The 20,197-nt window shown below is 32.7% G+C and overlaps 1 protein-coding gene across 1 annotated transcript; it reads right to left on the minus strand.

Annotated features, from left to right (window-relative positions):
• Positions 1–4,427: 4,427 nt before the first annotated feature.
• LOC129227831 (transcription and mRNA export factor ENY2-like) lies at positions 4,428–19,709 on the minus strand. Its single transcript, XM_054862445.1, has 5 exons — positions 19,561–19,709; positions 18,978–19,066; positions 9,940–10,010; positions 7,953–8,027; positions 4,428–4,633 (listed from the first exon to the last, which is right to left on the minus strand). Exons 1-5 carry the CDS (start codon positions 19,582–19,584, stop codon positions 4,539–4,541), a joined length of 354 nt encoding a protein of 117 aa, XP_054718420.1. The 5' UTR covers positions 19,585–19,709; the 3' UTR covers positions 4,428–4,538.
• Positions 19,710–20,197: the final 488 nt, after the last annotated feature.

Genomic DNA, 20,197 nt, shown 5'->3' on the forward strand with positions numbered 1-20,197 from the left:
AATTCTCACAGTATAGCTTTTTGCAGTACATTGTCTACCTCAAACCTGACTTCAAAAATGAGATCTACATTTTCTAGGAATTTCTACATAATAACCAACAAAGAAAGGGGAGAGATGGAGTGGTCAGTAATTTGGGTTTCCTTCTTTTCAAACCTCTTGATTCTCGAAAAAAAGAAAAGTATTAAAGACAAGTTATCTACATAGGGGTGTTTTCCGCTCTGTCAACTTTGAGCTCGTCTTTCGCAAGCGTATTACACATTACACTGTAGCTCAGTTTATGTTCTTAGTTTTGCATGCCATTTGTATCTCACACTTTCACTAAAAAGAGATAATTGTGCGTGAGTTTGCCATTTAAATATGAAGGTGCTACATACACGTATCAAAAAGAAGGTTTCTAAGGTATACTCAGTTTTAGCTTTACAGAAACTTCTCATTTGAAGTTATCTGTCCTCCCGGACGCTATCTAAAGAATCTCCGGCGAATCCTTTTAAATTTGTTGATTAAAATAAACTTGCAAAATATGACACGAAAGTTAAACTAAAATACCGAGTGGTCATATAATATTTTTGGTTATTGCAATTATCAAAAAAAAAAAAAAAAAAGAAAGAAAGAAAGAAAAGAAAAAGAAAGGAAAAAAACAATGCAGGGAGAGGGAGGAAGAAAATAAAAAAAGCCCAATTTATACAAGCAAATTCATTTAGCATTTTTTATTCATTGTTTCTTTCTCTTTTTTATATTTCTTCATAAAAAGTTCAGCCCCGACAAAAGAAAATTCTTTAGCGAGTTCTCAAAAGTTTAGCAATGTAGTTATAGAACAAAAAATAGTTTTTAACTAATTTTCGAGGGATTATGATTGTATGTTTCGGGTGTTAAATTCCACGTTTCAATCAAAAGATACATCTGATAGCGAAAATATCATTGTTCGATGGCCTATCAAAACCAAAAGTGATCTTCTGTCAGGGGACATAGACTAAAAGCCTGGGATGCATATTCTTTGAACAAATTTTTAAAATTCTATAAAAGTTACATTAATTATTTTTGATTAGAAATATTGTCTGAAGAAACAACCTAAATCAGTGACGTACCCAAAAATTAGTTTTGAGGATACATATCATTGCTGTGATTAAAAAAAAAAAAACCTTTTAACCATTACATTTAAAACCGTGAGGGATTGATTTTTTTTCATGAAGTTAAGAATTTGCAAAGATAAATATAATTTAAAGAATTCTAAGGTACTACGACACAGAAACAAAAATTCTCACTAATCAAAATCGGTGAAATCTCTACTAGAATATTTTTAAAAAAACTTTAGAAATTGTAAACACTGTTACGATGTTGAAAACATTGTGGGTTTATTGAAAAAAAAAATTTGTTTTGAACATTTAGACTTTATGAAGTTACATTTATTCCTCTTTTTTTACTTTCTAAAATTAAATGTTTTTTCGTCACAGGTATGTTTTTATGCTAAAAAAAATGCATGTGGAAGAGGGCACTCGAGCACTCCTCCAAATGTTTGTGGTTCTGGGAAACTTTCTCATATCCATTTTTACAATAAAAAATGTTCCTTTTCACTTATTATTGTTAGAAAAAAGCACCATCAATATTTCATAGTTTCTCTGAAGTACTTTTACTAACATTCATCTGAACTATACAACGAATATTTTATTTAAACACATTTCAGGCACACTGTTTATCTACTTATTTCTCTGTTTCTAGTTCTCATAAAAGAAAGTCCTCTAAATGCTACGCTGCAAAATCTCTCCCCTACCTCCTAAATTATTAAAAAGCGTTGCAATATTCGCTTTTAGAGAGCGATTTCTTGAAAATTCCCGGAAGAGAACCTATGACTGAACACCTTGCTTTAACCAATATGGTAGATTATATAATATTCCATTCAATTCAAAACATTGCTATGCCTCTAAAATTAACAAATATGATCTATCTCGAATAATTTTCGGAGAGCGGCACCTGAAACTCTTCTCTCTGATATCAAAAAAGAAAGATGAAAATTCAGTTTTTAAAACTACAATTTCTAAAACTTTAAGAGGAAGGAATCTTTTTCAATAACCTCAATGATGAACGCTCTCTAAGACTTCAATTTCTGAAAAATTCCAGAGAGCCCTAGAACCTCCCCCTTTCCCTGACATCATTGAAGACTGTCTTCAATTGTGTTTTTGGAACTTCAATTTTGAAATATTGGGAAAGAAATGTAAATAGATCGAGGACAATCCCTGAGTCATATCATTTTCAATAACGTCATAAATAGGTCTGAATTCGCGTTTTAAAGACATAAATTCCGAAAAATTTCCAGGGAGGGCATTCGAACATTTTCTCTCCTTAGCATTACCAAAGATCGTCTAAACTACGTTTTTCGAACTAAGATCTCGGAAATTTTCCGGGGCTGAAGCCCCAAGACCCCCCTATTGATACGTGCTCATCTTCGAGAACTGACCGACCACCTTCCAAAAACCAGAAGTTTTATCACCTCATTCTCTCCATATACAATTGAGTCGGTGAGAAGCAAGAGGATGTAAGTGGCAAAATTAAATATTTGGAGATAACCAGTACAAATAGTAGAGGAACCTCTCTGTCCTGAGGTGAGAGATAATACTAGTAGCGCTGGTTAGTGCTGCTGTACAGCATGATTTAGAAAAAAAATCAATGAAGGCTTACCTGAGACGTCATCTTTAAAAGTGTTTTGCTCAAAACTTGAAGATGTCCACTACATCCCTTTGCTTCTCACTGCCTCAATTTATATATTAGATATGATTGAAAACATTACTGGGAAAGAGAGAGGAAGACGAAAGGATCAACAATCATTTCAAATAAGAAATTTTTTTCAAGTGCTCCCCCCCCCTCCAAAAAAAACAAAAAAATAATAAGGTGGCGCTACTGCTTCTGTCCCTAGAATCCCTATCATAAGCCCCAGCTCCCCCTACTTTTATATAGTTCCTACGCCTCTGATCTTATTCAATAAATTTTGTTTTAAACCTGTACAATAGTATAAAGATTTAAAATCCTTTTTATTAATTTTCATAAACATTAATAATTCTAGACGAAAATTAGCTTACAGAACAGTATAACAAAGACATTCCATCAGATATTTCTTGCCCTGTATTTTTCTTGTAAGTTACGAATTCGCTGAAGCATTTCTTGAATTCGCAGGAACAAGTTATGCAAAGAAAAATACTGATCAGAATTGTTTTATTTCACTGTTATAGTTCTAAAACAGTAGAAAAAATTTAAAACTATCTTAATTTAGATTTACACCTTGTTTTCCTCAACAACCGTTTAACAATTTAAAAATGAAAATTTGGAATTCCAAAGAGCTTTTGCGGATATATAGCTGCATATTATTTATAGAACATTCAAAACGCTTCAATAAGTTCAAGATTAGACTGCAGTAATTTTCATGAGGACATGATCTATTTCTTACAGATATTTAATGGTAAGGGGAGGTGGGACACTTTGGTTCGCTTTTCTACTTATCATTTTTTATCTCATCAAAAAATTTAATGAACAGTTCGATTTTCTACAATAAGTGTCACTAAACACTTCTCAACACCACAGATTTTTTTTGGAAATGTTGAATTGATAACCTTTTCCTACATTAATTTTTTAAAGGAACCTTGTAAAGTGGACCAACGTGCCCCACAAGTGGGGTAATTATTTGTTTTGTTCTGTTTTTTTATGTAGAAAGCTTGTTTAGCAAAAAAAAAATGTTTAATATAGGAACTTCATTACAGCATGTAGTGCATATTTTACTCCTAGAGAACATTTGTCTGGAAAAATTAAGAAATATATTTGAAAATATAAATTGTAAAAAAGTGCAGATATGAAATGAATCTTTTGGTAAAATTAATTTAGTACTATAATTTTTGTTAAATAATTATATTTGCTTTTTTTGCCTTGAGTTTTTATTATTTCGAAAAAATGTGGAACAAGAAATGAATGTTTAATGTACAAAAACTTAGAATATTGTTATGATTATTGAGATTTAAGAGAAAAAAAAAGTTTTAAAATTATGTGGGATAGTTTGGTCCAGTGCAACGTGCCCAACCAACCTACCCCACCTTCTTGGTTTGAAGAAGTGATGTCATAATTTTTTTTCCTTCTGACAAAAAATGAAAAAACGTTTTTTATTGTGAACTAAAAGAACTTACTTTAAGAAAGGAATTCAATTTTAGTTACAGTTTTCTGAAAATTACTCAGGACTACTGAAATAACACTTTCTGTAATAAAATTTGTTCAATATAACTGTACCATGTGATTTCATTATAGGATTTGAAGGACCATAGGTGCTATTTGTTGGACATAAAATAAAAATATATTAATAGTATTAAAATAATTGAGACCGGTCCAACGTGCCCCACAGTCCTACGTACCCCACCACCCCTAGATATTTAAAGTTCTGCATAGAGGTTGGAATCAATTTTTACAATTTTTAATGCAAAGTACATGAATACACAGTCACAAAATTTAGATAAAGCAACCAACATAGATAAATATTTACAGAATTTCTTCCACACATTGAAATCTTATGGTATATTATTGTTATTTCTTGTCTTGCGTTCTTCTAGTATGTTACGAATGCGCTGAAGCATTTCTCGTTTAACAGTCTCTGGAACAAGTTCTAGGAAGAAAAATAGAAGAATTGTTTTACAGTTATGATTCTAAAACAGTAGAAATAATGTAGAACCACCTGAATTTGGATTTACACTTCACTTTTCCTCAACAAAGTTCTGTAATTTAATACTGAAAATTCTGAATTTTAAGAGGTTAAAAAGGTACAAAACTACATCTTTTTTACAGAACATTCAATAAATTGGGTATACAAGAGCTGGGTATATATATATATATACTAAGCTGGGTAACTCCAAAAATCATCAGTTAGTTCAAGATTAGACTGAAAAGCTTTCAACACGAATTGGTCTTACACTTATAAACATTTAATGGTACAAATTTATAAATTTTCTGTATCTTTTTTTCTTCCAATTTTTAAGTTTTGCTGACTCTTTTATAAGGTGCAGCATAGATGAATAAAAATTCTGATTAGAATATAGATAACATAAATTATAAATACAGTCACAAAAATTCTGATGAAACAATTGTTATGAATAATATTTACAGAATTCCTTTCACACATTAAGACTTCAAAACTCAATATCTTTGAATTCCTTATTTCATGATACTAATAATGTAATTGGGGAAGAAAGATGTTTAATAATTTCAAATAAATGAAGGGGTCAATAAAAACAATATTTTTAAAAAATTTTGAATAAAAATCTATTTGTTAAAACTATTTAATCCAAATATGCATGAACTAGCTGACCCATGGGAAGCACTCGCACTTGACAGCAGTAATTCAAAAAGAAGATTTTTTCACAAGTTAATTTTTTCAACAGGGTGACAGTGTGAATTGTTTACTTTGTGGTCATATTTTATGAAAAGCAATCAACAGAATAAATAAATCTTTGAGCACAAATCCATGTAAATGCAACCAGGAGCGGATACAGAAAACCATTTGGGGGGAGGGTCATGCTGAAGAATGACACCCCCACCCATGTACGAGCCTACGGTTTTAGGTAGGAACAATTTCTGAAACTGCTTGGGGGACAATAAAAAGCAACGAATTGGCCAGGAATAAGGCACCTAATTGGGGATAAACATTGCAATTAATTTCATAAGTAATTAAACAAAGTAGTAGTTCAAATATTTACTTTCAAAAATAATTAATGAATTGAAAAGATACTGTAATCATTTACATTTTATGCATAAAGTGTTTGAACACAATGTGGATGGATACTGTTATGAATGGTTTAGGGGGAGGGGGGTCATGACCCTCCTTTTGTATCCGCCCCTGAAGGCAACAAAGTTGTCCAGAAAAAAAGTCAATACATATCTGAGGCAGCAAGAAACACAGAGATGTAAGTAGCAAAAAGTAGTATTTTGAGTAAAACTCACTCAAAGTTCCAATTTTTACAGAACTACAGTTAAGTTTGTGAAATTTATTTTTCTAAGGGAACAAAATGACTGATCATAGAACATGAAACGATAGATGATAGAGAAACGATAATGTAAAACTAACTACATCAATAATTTAATAATTCTGAAAAGAAAAAAAAGAAAAGAAAAAAGGATAGAGTTTTTTGAACCAAAAACTACTTTCCGAAACCATAAGCTTTGGTGTAGTTTTATAAGGGGGAAAAACTTTGAATAACTTAAAAAAATAATTTTCCAAGAAATTAAAACTTTCTGTGTAACTTGTGAATCTTGTTCAATGTATTTTAAAGGAGCTTTCAAAATCAATTTGTTATTTCATTAAAAACATTGCTGCTGTATAAATTTTCACATGTTATCTTTTTCAAAATTGCCAAAATTTTCTGACAGTAAATACAGAGAAAAATTTTTTTTTTGCCTCATTTGAACTACACTGGTGTGCAAAAATTAAGGACGAGACGGTTTTTCAATATAACTTTGTACAAAAGCTTTCCAAATCAACACATTTAATGCCGTAAGATCCCCAATACGTAAAGACATGTGTAATGTAAGCAACACTTACTAAAAGAGAAATCAGAAGGATAAAAAGAAGCTTTATTGAAAAAGTAGCATGGAGCGCAATGCGACAGAAGGCCGAAACATCCCTGTGATGGGTGTCCAGCTAGAAACATCCGGTCTTTAGTAGGGGATATGATCTCCCCCGACTGCTAGGCAGGTTTCACAGCGTCTGCCCATGCTGAGAATGAGGGTGTCAATGAGTTGTTGAGGCATTGCTGCCCATTCGTCTTGCAGCGCCAACCGCAGCTCCCGAATCGTTACTGGTGGTAAGGTACAAGCTGCCAAGCGTCTGCCTAGAAAATTCCATACATGCTCGATGGGATTGAGATCCGGAGATCGTGCCGGCCAATCCATACGTTCAATATCCTCACTCTCTAAGAGCTGTTCGGCAGCTACTGTGCGATGACATGGTGCATTGTCGTTCATGAAAAGGAACAGCGGACCCATAGCGCCTCTAAAAAGACGCACATATGGAAGAAGAATCTCGTTACAATAACGGGTCCCATTGACTGAACCTGCGTCGAAGATATGAAGGTCTGTACGACTACCAAGCATGATGCCTCCCCAAACGAGAACACCGCGACCTCCATACCTGTCCCTTTCAATGATGTTCAAGGGATGATTGCAGCTTCCGTGCTCTCTCCAGATGAGTATGCGATGAGAATCGCTACTCAGACTGAATCTGCTCTCATCTGTAAAGAGTACTCGTCCTCATTCATTGTCTCTCCAATTCCGGTGTTCCCGGCACCACAGAGAACACCTTCTCCGATGGTCGCCTGTGTCGTGTGTCTAGCAATTTTTCCTGCTGTCTGCCGCCTGTTTCTTCTGGCCTGTAAGACAACATACCGGTCATCTGCGGGTGTGGTTCCTTGTGGACGACCACTACTGAACCCCCGGATAGCTGTTCCTATAGTTTGAAATTAATAATTACTGTGAGCAATTCCGAACTCTGCAGTCACACTTGTCACACTGCGGCCTTCCTCCAACTTCCCAATGATTCGACCTCGGGTAAAAGCATCCAGATGTCGTCTAACAGATTGATTATTCACCATTTCTCGCTGAGGCAGCAACTCGGTGTGATTTTAACTGCTATACGGCGTGCAATCTCTTTGCCAGAAATACTGATCTTACACCGACAACATGCTTTATACTACTCAGACACTCCCCCATTACGTCTGCCTGCATATCTGCGCATGTGCTACCGTACATCACCTTACTTAATCTCCTGATTGGTCTTTCTATCCGCTCTGCCTCTTCGTTCAGCTGATATGCTAATTTTTCGACTTCGTCCTTAATTTTTGCACACCAGTGTATATAAAATCACAGAACTTAATATTCTTTTTCTGCCTCAAGGAAGATTCAGTACTATTAGCCAAAAATAAAAAGATAGTTACCTCTAGCTTTAGGAGTAACTTCCTTCACCAAATCATCGATGTTGATATTTTCTACACCTCTGTCACGAATGATTTCTAGAAAATTTGATGCATTGAAATCAAGATCATGTGAGTAAAATGATGTAGAAAAAAACACATTAGCGATATCTTTCGCATTTTACAATCATTAACAGTATTTAAGACCATCCACTACTATTTCTATTAGAACCTTACAACTAGTACTTCTATTAGCAACAAGCAAAGGGGTAAAAAAAGGTAAATATTTGTGAATAAAAGTATGCATTAGGGATGCGATAATTAGCTGATTAGTAATAATATCATCAAACTCGCTTATGATAATGTGAAGGGATCAAGATAATTGATTGCTCCTTACAACGAAGTGCTTGTAAAAAAATGAGTTCCTGAAAAAGTTATAAAAATTCATTCCTACTTTCTGTACCTTTTTATTAGGGTTCATACTCACTTCGATAAAAAATTTCCATGATTTTTCCAAGACTTTATTTTGAATTGTTCAAAATTGAATGGAAAATTGTTCAAATCAAAAAGATATTTTATATACAAGTTTTTCATCAAAAGCTTTTTCCTACAAAGTTTGTTTGAAGCAAATTCACCTCACAGTTCGGAATTGTCTTGAATTTCCCTGTAGGCGCTAATGTTAAGTTTTTTTGGACTGTTCAAAATTGAACAAAAAATAGTTCAAATCAAAAAGTGAAATATAGGAATGAGGTGTCATAGCCAAGATCTTTCGAACAAAAAAAAGGGGGGGGGGGGGGCTTGAATCAGACTATTCACTCAAAAGTTATTAGGGGGATAGACAGACAGATCGACAGACATTTCCCCCCATCTCAATACAATACTTTTCAATTTTTCGAGAATTATTTATTATTTTTATTTTTGACTTTTTTTTTGTTTTTTGTAATGTTTTCAAGATGTATTAAGCCTTCTTTCATGCTTTTTTCTTTTTTCTCTGACTTATACTGGGAAAGTAGGCTAAAAAGGAAAATAGTGTAAAAAATAGCAAGAGAAAAAAACATCTTTAGCTGTTAGAATAAAAAACTACTGCCGTGCTAAGCACAAAAGTATCTGCACTTTTTATCAAAATTGAGTTACGGTCACCAAGTGAGTCTTTCACATATTTTACCAAAATACAATGTTTTATGGTCATTTGTGGATGGGAAATATTTTTTTAAAAAAATTCTGAAAAAGTTGCCCTCTGTATCAAAAACATGGAGGCGCACAACATTAAATGACATTCTCATTTTGAACTCAGATGCAGATACGACTTTTGCGCTTATAGCATGGCAGTGAGGTCAATGCAGTTGCTTCTGCATGATTTGTTTAAATTTTTTACACTATTTTAAGGAGCTGTTTTTCAACAAACTTTTCAGGAGTCGAACATTGTTTTTGCAGCTTTACTAATAATATAGCTGAAAGTCTGTATGTCTGGATCTCTGTTAATGCGCATAGAGCCTAGACAGTTAGGTCGATTTTCATGAAATTTGGCCCAAAATTAGTTCGTAGCATAGAAACAACACCTCACAGCAGTTTTTTGAAAATTTGATTTTGTTCTTTTTCCACTCCAATTTTAAGGACATTTTATTGAGCAAATTATCATAACATGGTCGAGTAAATTATCATAACGTGTATGAGTGAATTACCATAACATGGGCGAGCAAATCAACACAGCAAATTGGCAAGAAACTCATCATACATTATTCGTAAATTTTCAGGCGAACCAAATGACCTTTTAATTTTCTACTACGGGCAAAGCTGTGCGGGTACTGCTAGTTTGAGAATAAAATCTGGTTAAGCATTAAGATGATGAACAATTGTTCAATGGAGGGAAAAAAAGGCTTTACATCATGCAAAAAGGTGAAATTGTTTTATAGTTAAAGAAAGAAAAAATCATATTTTTGAAAAATAATGACATTAACAAAAAGGATACTATGACAGAAAAGGGCACAGGAATGAAAATGATTGAAATTACCTCTGCAATGGGCTTTTATTTCTTCTTTCCATCCACTTTCAAAAAGTCTTTTTTTAAGCAAGGCTCTTAAACTGAAAGCATAAAAGAAAAAACACCCAAGTTACTGAAAATCCTTTACAGACCTTGAAAACCTGATAAATCATTTTCAATGGATTGTTCAGCACATAACTCATATTACATTACAGAAATATTGAAAATAATATCTAAATACAGTGAAGCACCGTTTATACGTTTCACTTTTATGTAATTTTATCAATTATCCGCTTTTTAAATTGGTCACTGCTAAGTCCAATACACATTAACTTATACCAATAATATGTTTTTTCATTTATATGCTTTTTCATGCAGTCCCTTCAAAAACGTATAAACAGTGCTTCACTATATATAATTAAAGCGTTCTACAAACTAAAGGTCACTGTGACCAACCAAGGCTCCAGAGTAGGCGGGAAAATAATCGACTCTGGCTCCTGGAGTCGGACAACTCCAAATCTGACTCTTCCACAAACATGAAAAGCGCCATTTCATTCAAAATCAGACAGGCAACTTTGAAGTGTCACATGACCACCACACATTTTTTCTTTTAAAACTACAGTATAATTGCAGATAGTTGAAATGTGAAATATTTCAAACGAGTTTTGCAAAAAAAAAACCTCTTATATTAATCTTCTAAAATTCAAAGCAAAATACAATATTTTCAGGAAATCAGCAAACGACTCATTTTTATTCAGCAGCAAGTTAAAATTGTGTCTTACGAAGTTCAATTTTTATAAAATTCTAAAGGAAATCACTAAAACATCCGTCATCCCCTATAGTTACCAAAAATAGATTACAACAGCATTTTTCAGAGCTCAGCGTCCAAATTGAAAATTATATCTAACTATGCATAATTAAAGCATTTTACATACTAAAGGTCACTGTGACCAAGGCTGCAGAGTAAGCGGGAAAATAACAGACTCTGGCTCCTAGAGTCTGACGACTCCAAATCCGACTCCTTCAGAGACATGAAAGATGCCATTTCGTTCAAAATGAGACAGGCAGCTCCGAAGTGTCAAATTACCATCCCATATGTTTTCCTTTTAAACTATAGTGTAGTTCAGATAGTTGAAATATAAAACATTCCAAAAGAATTTAGTAAAAAAAAAATCTTCACATTGATCCTTTAAAATTCAATGCAAAATTTGACATTTTCAGAAAATCATCAAAACACCCAGCTTGGTACATGATATACACAGCCAGCTCAGTCATTCCAACTGAGGACTGCAGTTTCGTGCTTATTAGCATAAGTACGAAACTGCAGTCCTCGGCTGGAATGACTGAGCTGGAGGTGTATTTCATGTATTTCTGGCTTAGCTTTGGTTAAGGCCCCTATATATATGAGTCGACGCATCAGCTTAAGTTCAGCCGTTTTGGATCAGAGTGTGTGTTTGAGTGGTTGTCATTTTTCTGGCAAGTAATCACTTTTGGTGATTTCTTACTCTGAGCAATTATTAGCGGCATGTGAATTGTTTATCAAATAAAGAATTATTTTTAGCTAATTTGGCAAAACCGAAACTTTCCTCTGGTAACCCTAGCTCCGCAACAATAAAAAATCCTATCCAAAATGGCTAAACTTAAGCTGATGTGTCGGCCTGTATATATAGCAGCTCTAATCCTGGCTATAGGGCAGTAACTTACTGAAAACCAGAGTTTGAAAATATCATGATATTTTCCAAAATATCAAAAATATCCGATATTTTGATATATATATAGGATATTTTGATATTTATCAGATATTTTCAATTAGCACAAACTAAAATCTTCAAAATAGTTAATGCATCCTCAAATCACTATTTATTTTCTTATATTATGATTACAATATGTAGACTTAAAAATAATGTTTTTTTTCATTATTTATATCTAATATTTCATTTTTCATTTTATATTTTTATCAATTTTAATGGTGTTAATTTTAGCATTAGCTGTTTTACTTATTCTTCTGTTAGCTACTTTTACAGTTATATGATTCAGAAATAAATAATGTGCATTACTCGGTGCACTATCATAAGACATTTTCATTTTTTTTTCTGAGCAATGTTTATCATTTAATTAGGCACTTTTAAAATCATTTAAAACTGTTACATTACTAATAATTTTATCAAGGTTTCCGCTACGGTCGCATTTTTCGCATAATGCGAAAACACTATCTGAATTGCGAAAATAAAGCAATGCATTTTCGCTTTTTTGCTCAAATAAAAAATAAATTAGTTTTTTAAATAAAGAAGAAATGTATGATCCTAGAGAGGAAGCGTGCATGGCGATAATCAACTTAATCTTTTTTAAATCTTAGCTAAGATGTTTAAACTACAATTAAGTTCAATAACTATTATTCTTATCCAGCATTATGTCCCCCCAAAAACTGCTTTATTAGGAGGAGGGGACTGCAACGTTCTAAACACCAATCATGTTTTCTTTTTTTATTTTATGTTTTAAAAAATTGCTGTTGTACTTATTTCTTCAAGGATGTCACAAATGAAATATGAATTTTATTTTCAACTGGAGATGAAACACACTGAAGCATATATAAATATATGAGAATGTGTAACATTTTAGCATTTTGCTAACATTTTTCCATCAATTTTCGCTTTTATGCTAAAGAACTTTTGAACCCAGCTTAAACCCTGAATTTTATGAGTATAAAATACTAGTAAAAATGGAATATTATATTATTTTGTTATATTAATGTTATTATACATTATAAAAATATTGTTCATTCCTTTTTGGGTATATTTTACAAAAAATGAACAATATTACAATGATTAATACTTATTATATTTAAAATACCGTAGTTGAAAAAATAAATATTGAAAATATCAAAATATTATGATATTTTCAAAATAAATATCGGATATAAAGGGTGTCCCAAAATTAACGCAAGATTTGAATTTGCCACCATTTTTTCCATAAATTGTTGGCAGGCATGAAAAAAGAACAATTTGACAGTTGAGAGTTTAGGGTTAGTAAAAATGGGGTGTTATTGTACCATACAGCTAGAGAGAGTGAAACATTTCAATTACTGCATGAGGCATTTCCTAGTTTCCTAGTCGCGTACTCTCTCATTTCGGTGATCAGAATTGGCACCCTAGATCGTGTGATTTAACATTTTTAAATTTCTTCTTATGGGGTTATTTGAATTCAAAGGTCTATGTCAACAAGCCCACAACCACCCGTGCATTACCGTGTTGCGATACCGAGCGCCAATAACAGTAACTGCTTGACCAGCCTCAACTTTCATTATTTTTGAAACAATTGTTCAATAATGAAAGCGCGTTATTGTATCGTATAACGCTCCATTTTTGATTACCCTAAACTCTCAACTGTCAAACTGTTCTTTTTTCAGGGTTGCCAACCATTTATTGCAAAAATGGCGGCAAATTCAAATCTTGCGTTAATTTTGGGACACCCTTTATATCAGCGAACAATGCTGAAAACTCAGCTTGGTATTTGCTGTAGTCAAGGGGCTACAGGGGAGAGGCTATTTTTAGTCCAAAGCCAAAACGGCAATTCTTTGATAATTTTTTATATTTTAATTTTTTAATTCATTAGTTGTATCATTCTATAGGTGTTTATTACATTCCTTACCATTTAAAGCTTCATTAAATGTCTAATTACAAAAATAACTTCACAAAAAGTGGTTTTTCAAAAAATTTGATCTCTTTCAATTGTAAATTCGCTGAAGTGAATACTCCCCCCCCCCCCCAATAACAAAATTACTGGTTTCTGAATTTATAGATACATTAAATTATGGTTATATCAATTTAGGGTTCCAGTTATCCGAATTCTAATTGCTTTAACTGTCCAATTAACCAACCATGATACCCTTGTTTTTTATGACTGAGTACTGCATAATCAAAACAATTTTCAAAGGGTATAGGAGAATAAGGACTAGAAGGAAAAAGGGAGAAATTGATGTCAAGACAGTGTAATTCTGATAGAAAGAAATTTAAAGCTTGAATTTCAAATTTCTTCTTCTTATTATCATTATTACTATTGTTGCTGTTGTTAATTCTTAGTTACCCGATTGATCTTCTGTAAGCTTTTTCTCATTTTATCTTCTATACATATAATAAAATACAGGGTTCATACACTTTTGGTTAAAAAAAGTTCCCTGACTTTTTCAGGTTTTCCAGGTTGTTTTTTAGAAAATTCCAGGTTACTCGCTTCATTCAAAATTTAAGTTTAAATAGTAATATTTTCAAAATAATTAAAATTGTTTAAAGTAGCAATGCAGAAGAACTGAAACTTCTCCCCTTAGATTAAAAAAAAAAAAAAAAGGATTTTTTTTTCCTTTGTTTTCTCTGTCAAAATTTTAAGTTTTCTTTAAACATTTTGTTCAAAATTGTTTTAATTTGTTTACTATTTGTTGAAAACAGAGTACTTTCAACTTATTTTAGCGTTTCTTTGATGTCACGAGTAATATTATAGCGTTTTGCTGTAGTCCTACAGCAACCTTTTAGCATCCGCTTTTGGTTTACAATACTTTTTATTTTCTTATAAGTAGGTTACACAAAACATATTGAGCAAAATGCAAAGCTAAATTTCAGTATAAATATGGTTAACTTGTTGCATCAATCGGCATACCATGTAATGCATAGTAACAAAAATCAACATCCGCCGATCATAGGCCAATGCCAATAATCTTTTTTTTTTTTTTTTCACATATTAAAGGACGCTTACATTAAAATTTCAAATTTTCTTTCCCAGAAAGTAATAGTTAATTTTCAAAAATTCATAACTTTTTGCACATTTAATGTTATTTTCAATGTTACTCATTGATATAAACATCCAATTCTGTTTCTGGAAGTTTAAGTCTACTTCCATTGTGCAAACGATCAAATATGGCGACAAAGTGAAAAATTTAAAATAATAAGTAGATTTTTGGATTTGTAGTATAAAAGTAGTAATAAATAATTAATAATCCTTAAAAAGCTACAATAAAAGCAAAATAGTCAGTATTTAGCACATAAGAGTCTAAATCAATTAAAACAAAAAATGTTATGAAGATTAAATTTTGCATTTTTCCAGAAAATAATTACAAATTATCCGGAAAAAAGGCACAATTTGTGTTGTTTTCGTTTGCATTGCAATTAACATCCAATGCCGTTTTCGGAAACTTAGGCACTTAAAAAGTCTTGTGTACTTCCATCTTGGGAATGACCAAATATGGCGGCTATGCCCAAAAATAAGAAATAGCTTTTTTAATTTGTCGCATGAAGACAATTAAAAAAAAATAAATCTTCATGAAACTACAATTCATTGAAAAGTTTTTATCACATTTGCGTCCGAGGCAGTGAGGATAAGATTAAGTTTTAAGAACAAAATTTTTCATTTCTCAAGAAAATTATTTTAAATAACTATAGAAAAACAATTTGTGGACCATTTTTTGTTACTTTCATCAGTTTTCAATTAAAGAAAACATCCAATTCTGCTTTGTTTTTAGAAACTTAGGCATTTTAGGGTCGTATCTACTTCCATCTTGTGAATGACCAAAGATTGCGACTACGTTTCACACGTAGCTGAAATGATTTTCGATCAAAAAAAAAAAATAAAAACGATTTTCCCCGATCGACCCTCCCATCTACAGGTTGTGCTTTCGAAGCAGTAAATTGTCTTCTCTCCTTTTGAGTTTGTGCATAATTGCTGTTCACCTGATTTTTTTTCCCTTGGGAACTGAGAGCCAAAAAAGGCGGCTGCTGAAGATTTTTTGGGTTGCCACTTTTTTCATTGCTATAAAATTGTTACAATTTTTTTTAAATACATCAATAAAAATGAAGATTAGATCTCATAAAACCAAATTCCCTGGGGAAAAATTGGGAAAAGAAAAATTTTGGGGACACATTTGGAAAATTCCCTGACATTTTTGACTATGTCATTTTAAATGATAATTTTAAGTTTTCCTGAAGCGTACGAACCCTGAACCGAATAGAATGTTGTGGCAACCCATCTATAACTTTAGGCAGTAGAAAGAAATGCGTTCCCCTCACCGACTCCATGCAAGAAAATCTTCGCTCTTTTGGCGCATTTTTCGTTGTGAAAAAAACGTTCATTTTTCGATTGCAGTTTTTAAGTGCCAGTCGGTTTAGATAAAAATTTACAATTTTTTTCGTGAAATCACAATAAAAACGAAGACTAGACCTCATGGTACTTAATTCCTTGGGAAAAAAAATTTTTGGAGGACAAAATTTGAAATCTCCCCGACTTCTCCCTGACATTTTTGACAGTGTTATTTTCCCTGACAATTCCCGGTTTTCCCGGAGCGTACGAACCCTGAAATAAGATGTTTGTTTTTGTGGCACGCTTACCGGGAAAACGGTAAGGCCTAGATGAAATTTGGTGTACAGATGCAATTTTAGCCGAAGATGTGCCCCTTGGGCTTCGATTTTTGATATTTTAAGTAGGAAAAAAGTTATTTAATGTTTATGAGTTTTTTTTTGCACTTTTTAGTGATTCTTATCTCACAGACCCTGAACCAATAGCACCAGACAAACTTTTTTTGTACTATAGTGTAGGAAATTTAATTTTAAATATGATGAACAAAAAAAAAAAAAAAAAAAATCAAAGATAGAGCAATTTTCGTATTTTTTATGAATTTATGAAAAAACATTTGTTTTGTATTTTTTTCCTGGGTTTAGTTCTTTTTTGAAACTTATCCTGCAAAATCTATAAAAGCCTCTTTTCTAAAATTTAAATAAGAGATAGTGAGAACATTTCACCCTCTTCAGAAAAAAAAAAGGGTTTTCAAAAATATGCAATATTTTTAAAAAAAAATTTTTTAATGCAAAACCCCATGATCGTTTTTGCATGCTGGTAGATCGGTTGAAGAAAACGATCTTCCTTTCTGCTGTGACATCACAACCTGGATTTCGATTCAGTATTGAAGAATGGAATCTTAATTGCTACAGTTATTATTATTATTATTTTTATTTTACTATTGCTTACTTCTATATTTTAACGGTAGCACTTGCTTTTTCCTTACTTTTTTTTTTTAGTTTAGGGATTTCATTTCTTTCTTTTTTCAATCCCCCCTCCTCCCCCTGCCGGGCGTTTTGCTGCATCTATTTTACGTTACATATTAATTCGATAAAAACAGTGGGGGTTTTTTTTTTGTTTTTCGGAAACCCTATTTTTGCACACTACAGGGAACAAAGATAGAGGTTTTTTTTTTTTTGTTGATTTTGTAAAATTTAATTAATTAAATAAAATGCATATTTTTTAATGTGATTTTTTTAAATTAGAGAATAGGTGGTTAAGTAACATAAATAAAGATAGATCGTATATGTAGATAGAAGCCGCCAAAGGCGGCAATCTTAGCATAAAACGGAGTATGGCACAAAATGCAAGTGGAGATAGAAAAAGGAAATATTTTTTAAAAATTAAGTTTGATATTGATAGATATAGATTGATAAAAAACGCAGTACAATTTATTTAAACAGCCGCCGAAGGCAGCAATCTTGGCGTAAAAAGGTGAATGGCAAATAAGCCAAACAGATGCAATAGACAGCTGTTTGCACAAATAGGTGAACCAGCTGGTCGCCACAGGCGGCTAGTTTATAAAAAAATATCTAAAGTGTATAATATAATGTCTCTAAAAAGTTATAATAAAAAAGATTCACATTGATGCAATGAAGACACTTTTGACAAAGAAGTTTTTATCACTTGAAAATCCGAGAAAGAAAGCACCATCCCAATGTTCAAATATTGGAGCACTGTATTAAAGCTGGGGCTTTTAATGTTACCTAATGTTAAAAAGATCAAAGCTTTCAACCAACTTCAATGTATTTACTAAAACTTTGATGAAATTGATTCTGTTTTTTCCCATTTTATTACAATACTATAGATATAAACTTTAACAATGCTAGATGGTTACTAGCTTTTTTTAAAGACCTTCTTCTTTTCCCACAAACCTTCCATACATGCAAAGCCTTCAAAGAAGGAATGTTTGTTGTTAAAAATACAATGAACATGTTTTCTGTAATTAAATTGGACCATGCTTATAAGCAAAACAATAAGGTGGTGAAAGGAGATGATGGTGCTATTGGTCTATCATATTTCCAACTGCGTTAAGAAGATAGACGCTGGCGGGACCTGAAATTACCGATTTAATTACACAATTTGAAAAAGTTACCTCGGCTTGTTTAAAGAAACGCTGCATATGCACAGTGAAGAAATGTTAAGTTTCCAAAGCATATTTTCAAGAAACATCTTGAAGAGTCAGGCCTTGAAATGAAATAGCTGAACATAGAAATCCATTTTTAGAAACATCGAAAGAATTTGAAGAAATAACAATTCCGGGCTTATTGGGCTGTGGTCAAAATGGAAAAGAAAATCCAGACATTTTGCCAAGCTATGTGGCCGACATCCTCAGAAGACGTCCTTTCAAGGCTGTCTGAAAATCAGCAAATTTCAGTTGTTGGAGCAGAATAGAAATCTTCAGCATCTTACGAGCAGCTTTCCAAAGTTTTTAAAGCAAATTTCTTGATTTTTCATTTTTGGCGTAGATTGGACAGCAAAGTTTGCACTTTTGAAGCATAATAATGGAAGTGGTCCTGCACAAATGAGCAGAAGTCTCATGTTTTTTTTTTCATAAGAGGAAAGAAAGCATACTGCTATGTTTTATCATTTAAATTTTTTAGTTTCACTTTACTGGATAAAGAAAGGATTCTACCCTTTCCAAAACTGAAAGTTCGGAGCACCCTTCATGCAAACCCTGCTTTCAGGTAATTATGTCGGCTGGAAATTAAAATTCTTGGCATGAAAATCAGTCACACTCATTTTTGACAATATTTTGCATACTACAGTGAAATCCAGTTGCAACGAATTATCAGTTTCAGCAGAATAAGTTTTCAGTCCTGATAGACATGCTATTACATTACTTGAATTTGATTACAATAAAATTCCTGTCACAACGAACAAAATTTGCAGTCTCTCAAAGTTTGTTGTAACGAGATTTCACTGTAATTGCAATTTGCTTGTTCCCTTATTCAGATGAAGAGAGAACTCACCCTTCATTAGCTGCCAATTCTTTAACCATGTCAGGCAGTTCGCAATCCATTGTTGATGCTCGAACTGGGATCATTTTCTTATTTTTCTCCTGGGATAAAGGAAAGAATAGTTTTATATAAATGTGATAAATATTTGGGCGAACACAACTGCAATTATGTTTAAAAATATCTTTCAACTCCAAGGAATTAGATTAAATTAATGCAGAAAAGCTTCCACCCCCCACCCAGTGTTTCTTTGCACTGGAAGACTGAAACACACATTAAACTTTCAAGAAAAGAGTGAAGTGCAAATAAATTTTTATAATATGCCTCCAGCTCAGTTATTGTTTACGTTAGAATAATGAGTCCGCAATAAGGACGAAACTGCAGTCTCTGGATGGCATAACTGAGCTGTCGGTATATTGCATACAGCTGAATAAGTTGAACACGAAAGCGCTTTACATCAAAAACAGTTGACACAAAATGATTTAATGGTCCGACTGCATATTATTCAATTTCATGTAATATCAAGATCAAGAATACGCGACTATCTTTCAGGAATCTAAAGAATCTCTCAGAGCCAAAAAGTAATGATACTTCATACCTGAAGAGGGGAGAGGTGGCTCATATTAAAGGCAAAAGTTTAGAAAAGAAAAAACTAAACTACAATAATTTTCAACTGAAATAACAATCCAGGATTCTCTTTCTCTTTCTTATTTACTTATTTCGCTTATTTGCGCTGCGCATGCGCTATAGAAGGCGTTAGTGAGCACTAAAATTCTCTTAGAACAAAAATTTTTTTGCGCATGCCTCAGTTTTTTTTGGTCGGTTTAGAACACGTGACATAGACTAATCGTTTTCATAAAAATAAAATCCCTGGGAAGTGCACAGAAGAGTGTGTCCAGGGACTCTAGTGTGTCCTACTGTGGAAAATATTTATATAATAGAAATTACATTAAAATATATTTTGTACTTGTGAGTTGAGTATTTCTTCTGTTCAGCACTTCGCTGAGTTGCTAATATTGAATGAAAAGTAGAATGGTTAAGTGAAAATCGAAAATAATAAAAAAAAAATCAATTTGAACTTTGACATCTTGAATTCAAATTATGTTTTTCGCAATCACGAGTGTGTGTGTGGGAGGGGGGATGTTTGTTTATGGTGTGGGAGTATGTGCATGTGTGTGTAGGCATGTGTGTCAGGGGGGGGGGGGTAGTTGTGTTTATGTGTGTTTGTGTGGGGT

The sequence above is a fragment of the Uloborus diversus genome, chromosome 8, assembly GCF_026930045.1.
Source record: "Uloborus diversus isolate 005 chromosome 8, Udiv.v.3.1, whole genome shotgun sequence".
NCBI lineage: Eukaryota > Metazoa > Arthropoda > Arachnida > Araneae > Uloboridae > Uloborus > Uloborus diversus.